Source organism: Homalodisca vitripennis, unplaced genomic scaffold (genome assembly GCF_021130785.1).
Source record: "Homalodisca vitripennis isolate AUS2020 unplaced genomic scaffold, UT_GWSS_2.1 ScUCBcl_5268;HRSCAF=11923, whole genome shotgun sequence".
Lineage (NCBI taxonomy): Eukaryota > Metazoa > Arthropoda > Insecta > Hemiptera > Cicadellidae > Homalodisca > Homalodisca vitripennis.
In genome coordinates this window covers 44,970-56,525 of record NW_025781390.1, presented here as the reverse complement: position 1 = coordinate 56,525, position 11,556 = coordinate 44,970, and the positions used below count along the sequence as shown (strand labels likewise).

The following is an 11,556-nucleotide window of genomic DNA, read 5'->3' as shown; positions in this document are numbered from 1 at the left end:
CAGGAGGCTGGACATCAGAGTAATGGGGACACCACCGGTTGTTAGAAGACAAATATGCTCTTCACACAGAGGGTGATCATGAACACCAGTTGTAATGTTTTGCCAAAAAGCGATTACCGAGGTGCCTATGGAAAATAGAATTGAGTTAATTATTTGTCAGATTGTTTAATAAATCCACATTTTACATTATATGCTGTTTTATTTCTAAGATGTGAAGCCTTTGAATAGTTGTTTGTGAGGCAAGGATTATTCTTCGGATTAATCGATTTCCTAAAATGAAAATTTTACTGACTGAATATTTATATATACATGTTTTACTTTACGCAAATATTTCAATTTGTATAGATTTTATTAATAATTAAAAACATATTAACCCTTCAGTTCCAATAGGGACTGTAAAACTTTATAACCTCTTCTTTAACATTTGTTTGGAGACTTAGTATATTATGGTTCAAAATTATTCTTCAAATGCTTACAATATCTTTAGCAATAGTTACAATAATTTTTTATTATTCCTTTAATTTAAAAAGGTATTAATTAAAGTATAATAAAACCTGTTTCAACCGTAATTTGATTACACCACCTTAAATATACATAGAATACAACTGTTATATGAATAATAAGTAAATATTACAATAACTCTATGTGTGTATGTACTTTGTGGTAGTGTGTTAGTTATTTTACAAATGTTAATTCAGTATTGGCTCTACAAATATAAATTGGCTATTAATACAAATTAGTCAAGTTATACTTTTATTCAATTTTAAATATAATAATAATAATTAATTACATTTTTTTATTTATTACTTAAGTTATTGCTGTAGATAATGATATCAGTTATTCTTTAAATTTATTTGTAAAAAGTGTATATCATATAGTGCGCACATATCTTGTAGAATATCTGAATGACGAAATTTAGTATTAACCATTGGTTTAACGTAGTCAAAATTGTCCTAGGCCTAGTTTTTAGATTTAGATTGCTTTCTCAGCTGATAAGTATTTCAATGCGGCAGGATCAGGATCAACCTGTGGTGAAAGTGTCGATGTTGTCTTTCTAAATATTTGTCTGTAACAGAAATAAAGGAAATCCGTCTTATAATCATGTCTAATAACAACGATGATAGTTTCAATGAAAATACGTGCGTTGTTTGTTTCAAAAACGTTGATATATATTCTATTGGCGACTGTGATCACCCAGTTTGCTATGAGTGTTCCACAAGAATGCGAGTCTTGTGTCGTCAAAATGAATGTCCCATATGTAGGCATGACATGCAAAAGGTAATAAAATAGTTTATAAAGAAAGAAATAACACGTTATTAATATTAAAAGTTAAGCATAGCCGAATTGAAGGTAGACTAGGGTACTTTCAAATTTGCTAATATAGAACAAATTAATTTGAGAAAGTTTAGAAAAATTCAATAGGTTACTAAATTTATATCTAAGTTAGTCTATATAAATACTCATAAAGTATGCTTTTCTGTAGAAGCACTTTTAACCAATTGTAAGATTAAATGTTGGAGTTTTAATTTTTTTTCTGGAATTTTATATGGTTTGAACACCAGTTCTTATTTGAGAAAGATATATAGGTTTTCTTTAAGACTGGGCCCTTTTAGTCTTAAAATAGTTCTGCATATAAGTAACAGCTTCAAGAGTGAAGGAGTAAATGCTATCATGACTGTAAATCACAATTGAAATGGTTTAAAAATGCATTTCTTTATTACTCAGTGACTAAATATGAGCAATATTGTTTTGGTTAAGCTGCGTTTACACCAGATGTTGCAGACAATTTATGTGCAATTTTCTGTTTATGACATTTTGTAGACAACTGTAAGTTGCAGACAAAATACAGGGTTCTTTCTATGTCTTAAAACTTTTTTTTCCATCACGAACGCAAAACAATCAGTCAAGATGGGCAGAAGTGGAGGATGTTGTGCTTACAGCAGCATGCTGTGTGATTTTAGCTAAACAACAAGCACCCCATAGGTACTGGGTAAGGCCATCTTCAAAATAAAGATCTGTGTTCAGTGGAAGTGATAAGGGGTAGGGTACGATAAGTGGACCCGGTTTTTTTATATCGAAGAATATAATCATCAATACCTAATATTTGCATATCGAATCATAGACTATCAATCGATATAAAAGTATCTATAGTCCCCAATAACAATCATATGTTTTAAATTGAAATATGAATTTAATGGTGTAGCAAATAATAAATGAACATAACCAAAATCAGGGAAACTCATAACTTTAAACTAAATGAATAACGAGAACAATCAAACAGCAAAACTCATAAATAATTAAGAAATGATAACAAACATTGGGAATAGAAAAATAAATTAGAACATAACAATAATTAGAATAGAAAACGGAAACTTGTCGAACTATCTACATGTTTTCGCCTGGGTAGCAATTTTTTACTGCTTTTAAGAAATGGTTGAACGCGTCCTCTTCAGAAAATCGTACCTCTCTTCTATATAGATATTCACAAAGGTGATCTGCGGGAATTTATTTTCATTCAGTCCCTTTTTAGTTATTAACCCTAGAAAATTGACATTATTAGGCTTTCGGCCATTTTTGAAAAGCTCTAGAAAAAAAAGGAGAGCATTCTCAGGGCTAAAACTTTTTCAGTAGGTAGTTATATTAGTTTTCAACAAAGAAATAAAATATTAGTAGTGAGTCTCTTTTCCTTCTTAAACTTTTATGGTCTTAAAAAGTAACAATTAATGATTTTCTTCCGAGATTTTGTAGAACAACTTTGACTGACTTTCTTGCACAAAAGAAACATTATTATAATGTCAAATTGAAGTTCATTTTATGCTGAACACACTGGTTTTTGGATTATTCTAATATCTTTAAAAATAGCTTAGCAATTAAACTTCTCGCAAACCGCGTATTTTACTAAAATCTGCAAAACCGCCATTTTAAAATGGCCACCAGGAAAAAACTATGGCTTATAACATTTTTTCAAATAGTGTTTTGTGATTGTCTACCCATAGGGAACTCATAATAAAAAAATTAAGCAAATTAAAAATGTTGAGCAACATGACCTGGGTGATTTGAAATGGATTGACCCTGTTCATATAGATTATTTAAGTTAATTATTGTTCAAAATAATTAATTAGTATCGATTGGTTATATCGATGGTTATGATTAGTAATATCGTTTGCCAATTTCGATGTAAAAAACCGGGTCCGTTTATCCCGTTTATCGTACCCTACCCGTGATAAGATTTATAGAAAGATGACTGGGACTTGTTGGCAGGTGAACTGGTTTTTGTTTTTTTAGATACTCCTGAACCACTAATTTCCCTGTAAAATTGTGCAGTTATGTTCCGCAATTTGTTTCATACCTCTGCCTTGTTAGTTTTTAATTCCTCACCAATTTTACTCCATGCGTGCTTCTGTATGGGCGGAGGGAGTGGAGAGAGGATGTCTCCAACACTGAAACAGCACTGCAACTTTTGTTGACAACAAATGTTGGCGACATAAGTCGCAACCCTTTCATCTTTACCGACTCTCGGTCGAAAACAAAAATTGTGTTGCAGTCACGCCAAATCTGTCTGAAACACATATTGTTGCTGACAAAATAAAAGTTATTTTTTGAAAATTTGTCAACAACTGTCGTAATACGTGTCTGCAACTCCGGTGTAAACACGGCTTTAAAGTTACATTGCTGTTTAAAGAAAAGAACTCCAATTTTTTACTTGCATGTAGAACTTATTGGTTACAAACATTTGCTTTAGTTCTTTGTTAAGATTTGAATGGATAATGGGTTTTCATACCTGCCATTGTTTACATAATTAGTACACTATGTTTTGAGTATTTGAATGTATCCTCAACCTTGAAGTGCATAAGGCTAATGATATGAAGTTAGGCTACGCTAAATTTAAGCACTAATAAATATGTTGTGCTGAACTTGTCTATCATGTATATTTTGCTTTTTATTTTTTACTTAACCCTACAGGTTGTCATGTTTTTATTAACCATGTGTTTAAGATTTTGACACCTGATGAAGAAAGTAATTCTAATCTTCAAAGATTAGGCTAGTGTTCTATTCTTGTATGTCTTTTCATATAGGTACTAAAGAAGAAAGTATGAATACGCACTAAATATAGAGAGTAGTAGAGCATTTGTGGTAAGCAACTTTCACTTTATTATTGTGAACATAACGCAAAAGAACATGGAATAAAAGTTTATACAAGTGTGGCTATAGGAATTGGCTTGTTTATTAAGTATTATATGACATCACATTTTTTAATTCTAAAGTTCTGGTTTTCTCTTACAGGTCATCTTCACAAAAACCGTGCGACCTTTTAAAGAACTGGATGAGCTGATAGGGACAAAATGCTTGTTGGACCGCAAGTTTAAAATTGTCTTCGAAAGCACTGACACACAACACGCATATAATACACTACTGGCCCATGTCTGCTCCAAGTGTCCAGGCAGGCATGCCTTCCAGACATTTGCCATTCTACGAGAACACATGCGCAAGGAACATGAACTCTTCTATTGTGACCTCTGTGTGGAAAACCTGAAGGTAGGTAAATTTTCATGGTTCACAATTTTTCATCTCATGTTCCATAATGTGTTGCTTAACCCTGGAAGTGTCGGTCGACCCATTTGGTGTCGATGAGGTCACTTCTAAAGTGCAATCGACACTAACGGGGTCTATTCGTAATATACCGGTCACAGACCTTTAAATTATATATCAATCTATTGCTTATGAGTTGCTTTTAATGTTTAGTAGTCTTTGATTATCTTTTGTGCTGTATCTAGATGGCAACCAGTTTAACTTTATAAGCTGTCATTGTGCTCGATCATATCTGTGTAGCGGATACTGCCGGTTGTAAACAAATCATTTCTTGTTTGTTCAGGAGTGCGTATACGTGATTTGTGTCCAGTTGTAATATAATTAGTTTCATTTTAAAACTAGTAATGGCTGATCCATGTGGATCTAGTGATATTTATAATATTCTCATAGAATCTGATGTGAGTGATTACGTTGAATCTGAAGTAACTCGGAGTGAGAAAACCAAAAACCTAGAGTAAATATATTTTGTTTTTTTCTTCAATTCTAAAATGTTAAAAACTGTTTTATCTATTGCTCTATATCATTAAACATAAAAAAAGTAAGAAACATAATATTCAAAATTTGTTTGATAGTACTTATTTCATTGTGTTGCCTAGCAACTGAAAAATGGCAAATTTTCACTATTCTGTATAAACATAATTAATTGTTATCACTTTTTTAATTTTTAACCAATAAAACTATATATGTATGTGTATTTATAGCCAAATTTGCTACAATTTGGCTATCCTACATGTTCTATTCATCTTTAATTTTTGTAAGATGAGGGTAGTTTTATGTAACATAATTTTTTCACACATAAAATTATAGTCACGATACATGGCATAATTTTTAAAAATGTCCTATTAAAACTTATTTAGTTTTATTCTCTGTTTTATAACAAAAAATTTATGTATAACACTTTATACTTAAATTTTTAAAAAATCCCTTTTTTTATGAATTTTTACCGTGAGAGCCTGCAAATTGCATGAAAAGTACCGATATTTCAAAAATTCTGATAGACACTTCCAGGGTTAACACGTTCGCTGCGGCAAGAGGGGCCAATGATGTACCCAATATGCGGCCAAATTCGAACTTGCGATTTTCGTTGAATTGGCGTTATTTTGGTTTGATGCGCTTCCTAATCATCGGGACTGTCCGGACAATGGCCCGCATTTTTGGCATGGCATCATTTATGTTAACATATGATGGGCTATATAACATTTAACTATAACTTACCAAATGTGTTGTGTGATGTCCAAAAGTAGCAAGAATACTTCAATCGACTTTGATATGCATCAGGTTTCGTTGCTAGACAACGCTACTGTCCGGATAGTAGTCCCGCACATAGAGTAAAACACCCACAGAGCCCGCGGTGCAGATCGCCGCCGCGTGCTGTCCGCATAGTAAAACAAATAAAAGTATCATTTGAATGAATTTACTAAGGAGACAATACATATGTATATTAAAAAGCAAAATATATGTATACTGTGTACAATCAAAATATTGACACCACACATATAGATAAAATCGCAATACCGGTAAAAGATTGCCTTACTTTTAATTTAGTAGTAATAACCTATCCAATTTGTAAACAAGCCTAGCTGCTAATACGTCTACTCTCGAAAACAATAACACAAGGGAAAAGAAATTAGGAACACGTGTTTTATTGTTTTCCTACTGTTTCATAATAGCAATAAACATGTGAAATTTCAGCTGTTTCGCTGGCACTGTCAGGACAGTAGGTCCGCATTTCCAGGACGAACTGGCGTATCAGAAAGTATATTTCATCTAGAACAAGCTTGAAAAGTTTCCAACAATTCCCGCAAGATCGCAGCACGTGACAAGCGAAACGAATAAGCAATGCATTGTGTGTATCAGCACTGTCCGGACAGTGCCTCGCAGTTTTGGCGAGGGTCACGGGACTGTCCGGACAGTGGCCCGCAGCGAACGTGTTAAACAAGCATGGAGTCTGAACAATGTAGTGTTTTATATAATACAAAATTTTGGTTAAAGTCACTCACTTCTCTTGATTATTTTTGATATTCTAGTAGTAAAACTAGCCCACTGGGTTAGCTCAAATATTATATCAGTAGACAAGACTGAGCATTGCACTTACTAGACTTGGCAACAACTAGGTTTCATGGCAAATTTGAAAGGGGTTATTATCTATGGCGATATTATGAATCACTATGACAAGCTCCACCATCATAATGTCCCTAACTGGACTTCTGCACCAAATTAATGCGTTGTGCAGACTCCCTGGGCACTAGTAACTCGTTCAAGAGTGTCACATGTACCTTGTGTTTTAATTGTCTGAGAGTTAGCAATCCCTATCACTCACGCTGGAAAAAATGTATTTGTTTGTCGTCCGCAATATATCTCGAAAACAAACTGACCACCCATAGACTTAAAATTTTGCATGAAGCTTCATTTTTACATTTTTTTTCATTTTTTCAAACACTGAGTTCCATGTCATTACTTTGGCTGAGTATTTGTGAATATTTTTACATTGGAAAACAGTTACTCAGTGCCATTACAAGTATCTTATGGATAATTACGATGGTAAGGGGTAAATATCTGAATAAAGAAATTTTTTATCAAACAGTACAATCAGTGGGTTTTCTAAATACAAATATTCTAAATTCTAAATGTCAGTGAGTTTAGGTTCCATACAATGAGTATTGTTTTCTACTCACAATCTTACCATGAGGTGATATAGATAACATTGCCACTGAATCTGGTATTTCTGTATCACCTTGATTCTGAAGAAAATGGTGTTGCAAAAAACAAAACGTCTATTTTTAATACATTCATAACATTGTATAATGTATGAAGAAAGTGTGTACCAGTTAGGCCCTTAACACGTTCTCTGCTACGCTGCGCTAGGAGCGGGTGGTAACTGTGGTTACCACAGAGCCTTCGTTCTGAAATGATGTCAGTGTGTGGCCAGCACTCGAGCTATCACAACTTTGGGATATTTCTCGCTCCTTGGGAGGTACTTTTCCCGTATTTTTATGCACTTCATTTTCACATTAAATTTTTTCATTATTTTTAATGATTTTTAAAGTTTTTATGGTAGTAAGTGGTTGTGCAACACAATGCATCTTCTCCCGGGACCAAGTGGTGTACAATAATCAAGTTCAAAACGTACAACAGAGTTCAGTATTAAGTTCAAACGATGAGGATGACAACATGGACGATGTGGAGTACCAGACGGACTCAGAAGTTGAGGATCCTGATTACGAGACCACCCACGCCAATGGAGCGCTCACAACTGGATTGGAATACATTTTTATAAACTTATTTACTACAATATTTTTTGTATCATTTCAAGTAAACATTTAAATATATTTTGTTATAATTACCCACCACATATTTGTAAATAATAACTGAATTTCAGTGAGTTAGCGGAGATTTATATAAACTTTTTCACATTTACGTATAAATATTGTTTATATGTGTCTGAAACAAATAAAATACAATTTACTTAGCTACAATGTATTCATTTAGAATATTCCCTCTGCCATAAAAGGGTGTTCCCTAGTGCGAGCGGTAACTAGAGTTAATAGCTGGCAAGGAAGACTGTCCTCAACGAGCTAGCGGTAACCACAGTTACCGCATTCCCAAAATTGTAGAGAGTGATAACTTTTGTGATTTATGAGTAATTTTCATATATTTCTAACATATTTCATCCAAAAGTAAGTAAAAATATATTTAAAAAATTTCAGCATATAGGGAACTCTATATAGGGATTTTTAGCAGCAAACGTGTTAATACACCAGGCTGCTGAGCGGAGCAACTAGGCTGCACCCCTAGTTTCCTACTGTTATTTAATACTGTATGTTGTTATATTGGATCTTATTACACTAGGGTGGCAGTAGTTGAGCTGGAACATCAGCGGCACAACACCAAAGTCAACTGCCAGGCTCATTACAGGCCTGCCGCCAGCGGCTTAGTTGAAAGTTACACCTCTGCATTCTAGGACAGTTTTAGTAAATAGGAGCTTATTATATGAGGAGGTAACCAAAAGAAACGGAATAGCATTGCTGTGGGCGGGGCTTTTCTGCCACTAGGCGTGTATAGTGCAACTTATAGCCAGTTCTGTGCCGTCTGTATTGTCAATCTGGCTTGTTCCGTTTTAGCTATATTTTAACCTGTTTTTAATTGATCTAAACACATGTTTGTACGTTTACATTCTTTTTACGGATATGGAGAAGCTTATTTTCAACAAATACTGAACATTATTGAACAAGTTTGGGAGAAATTATAAGAAAAATACTCATATCTTATCAGATTGTATTTTTTTTTACTTAGTCAATTTTGTGCCATGCCTATGAAGACGTGTATTGTTGTCTGTCAAATATGCTATACACCAATTAGTAAGCTTTCTCGATATTGATGGTATCAGGTAAACTGCTGCTCTGTATGCTTGATGTTACTCGGACCGTGAACTTCATTCGCGTAAGGTTTTCTCAAGACTTGCTAGTTGTGTCTATAAAATCGGAAATAAACAAAGAAACTGTGAAACCGTAAAACTTTGACATTTTTGACCAACCTGTATACAAGAAAGGAAATAAATGAAAAGTTTTTTCAAAATGATCTTTGAATTAGAGAGACCTTTAAAATGAGGTATAGATGAGTACTTTGTCTCACCCTGTATAAAAAATAAATCAGTACACAGAACAACAATAGTAAATCATAAAAACGCTCACAAAAATGCAACTAGTTTATTTGTCATACACAATGAATTAACAGATTTTTCATGTCATTGCTTTGTATGTAATAATACGATTTGTCAATGATACAGATTTTTTCCAAATGACTAAATGCTATAGTAAAGTATTCAACGTACAAGTCAATTGTTAAATACTTAAATAATATTAACTAATAAACCAATAGATGGTGACAACAGATTGTGACGTTGTTATAGATCCTGACACATGAGAGGCGATGCTACACACGGAAGGAACTGGGAATGCACAGGCGCCAGGGAGACCCAGATAATCGGTCCCACCGTGGCCATCCACTTTGTGAGTTCTGTGACCGTCGGTATATGGACAACGACGAGTTATACCGTCATCTGCGGCGTGACCATCTGTATTGTCACTTCTGTGATACAGATGGCCTTCACCAATATTATGAGTGAGTATTTAGAAGTTTATTTAGTGGTTTGCTCCTTGTTGTTCAGCATACACTTTCTACAGGCTGGAAAATCCCACATTCCATTTCTTGAAAATCCGATTGATTAATAAAAAAAAACGTGATTTCTATGTTTAACTTTATTAAGTACATTATTGGTGTTCTATCCTTTACATATAACATCCTTAATCCTCATTTTAAAAGAGTAATTGATAGAAACCAAACAACTACTAACCCTTAGAGCGCTGGATATAAATTACTGTATTATTCTCCCTAGCATATAATTAGCTTTTAAAACACTAATGTTAATTAACTTAAAGTTTCTACTTGAATTAAGGTTCTTAAAGTTATTGAAGGAAGTAACAAACAACAAAATTAAAAACTGATTTCTTAAAGACGAAAAGATATTTTTACAAATAAATATGACCAGAAAACTAAAGATGAAATTTTCGAAGTCTCATAAAACAAAAAAAATTCATAATAAAAAAGTCCAAAATTTATATCTTTATTTGTTGCTGTAAACAATGTTCAGATGTAACATATTGCACGCAATTCAGCATAGGAATAGAGCTTGCATGCATATCTCAAAAATTGTCCTGTCAAGCTGGCAAACGAACATAAGTATAGGAAAAAATTGGCTGACAGATTGATAACTGGTAGCAGAGAACTGCGAATAGAGTGCATCAGTTTAATTTCGAACGCATTTTATCATTTTATCACCAGTTTCACAAACTACTGTAAGCGATGGGGGACAAAAACTTTAATAGCGAGATTTGTTGTCATACACATGTTGGAGTCTTTACTGTGTGGTATTTCCCGTAGTATATATTTAGGAAGTTTAAAAAAAAAAAATATATATATATAAAAGAGATATATATATATATATATCCAATATATATACAACCGCATGTGTAACTGACTGACTCACTCACGTATACTAATTCTAACCTACTTCCAGATGAGTTAGAGACTTGAAATTTGGTACACAGATAGCTTTCCACGTGTAACCACCAGGAAAATCCCGAAAAGTGAGAATTTTTCATTTTCAACCCCTCAAAAAAATTCCCAAAAAATCGCGCATTCTTCACCCCTGCAGGCATTTTTTGTAAGCCCGATAGCGGGCGAACCGTTGGAGCTAGCTCGGATCTGACGGAAAATTCATGGTCAGGAATGAAGTGAACTACAAAAAAGGTCTAATGACTTTTTGCTCTATCTTCCATGGTTAAGCGACAAAACGCTCGAACATTTGAAATTCCAGAGATTTTTTCGATAAAAATAATGTTTCAAGCCCGATAGCGGCCGAACCGTTGGTCGTAGCTCAAATCTGATTGACCCATCAAATTAGCAAATTGCGCGATCTACAGAAAAGGTCCAGTAATCTTTTGCCCTATCTCGATTGGTTTGGCCGAAAAACGTGATTATGTACAATTTTGTTGTAACTTTTACGCGAAACTTTTGTTTTTGGGGTCGATAGCGGCGAAACCATTGGTCGGAGGTCAAAATAAGACTAACGTTTTATTTAGGAAATAAGATGACCTACAAAAAAGGTCCAGTGACTTTTTACTATATTTCCCTTAGTTTGACCGCAAAACGCGATTAAGTGAAAATATTGGACATTTTCGCCTAAAAATTTACATTCCGGGCTTGATAGCGGCTAAACGGTTGGTCGTAACTCAAAACAAATTTTAAACGGGATTTAGGAAATCACGTGATCTACAGAAAAGGTTCAGTGACTTCGGGAGTTGGCTGAGCGTTAGCTAAGCGTCAATAGTAGATAGGGACAGAGGAATATTTATTATGTTCACAGACACAATACCCTCTAAAAAAGGCCCAAGTGTGTCCATTAAC

At 33.9% G+C, this 11,556-nt stretch overlaps 1 protein-coding gene across 1 annotated transcript in view; it reads left to right on the top strand.

Moving 5' to 3' along the window:
• Positions 1 to 979: 979 nt before the first annotated feature.
• The window catches only part of LOC124373300 (E3 ubiquitin-protein ligase ZNF598-like), a 49,730-nt gene continuing 39,153 nt past the window's right edge, over positions 980 to 11,556 (top strand). Inside the window, 3 exon segments of the mRNA XM_046831682.1 lie at positions 980 to 1,278; positions 4,285 to 4,536; positions 9,500 to 9,711. Coding sequence (XP_046687638.1) covers positions 1,102 to 1,278; positions 4,285 to 4,536; positions 9,500 to 9,711 — 641 coding nt within the window. The 5' untranslated portion in view covers positions 980 to 1,101.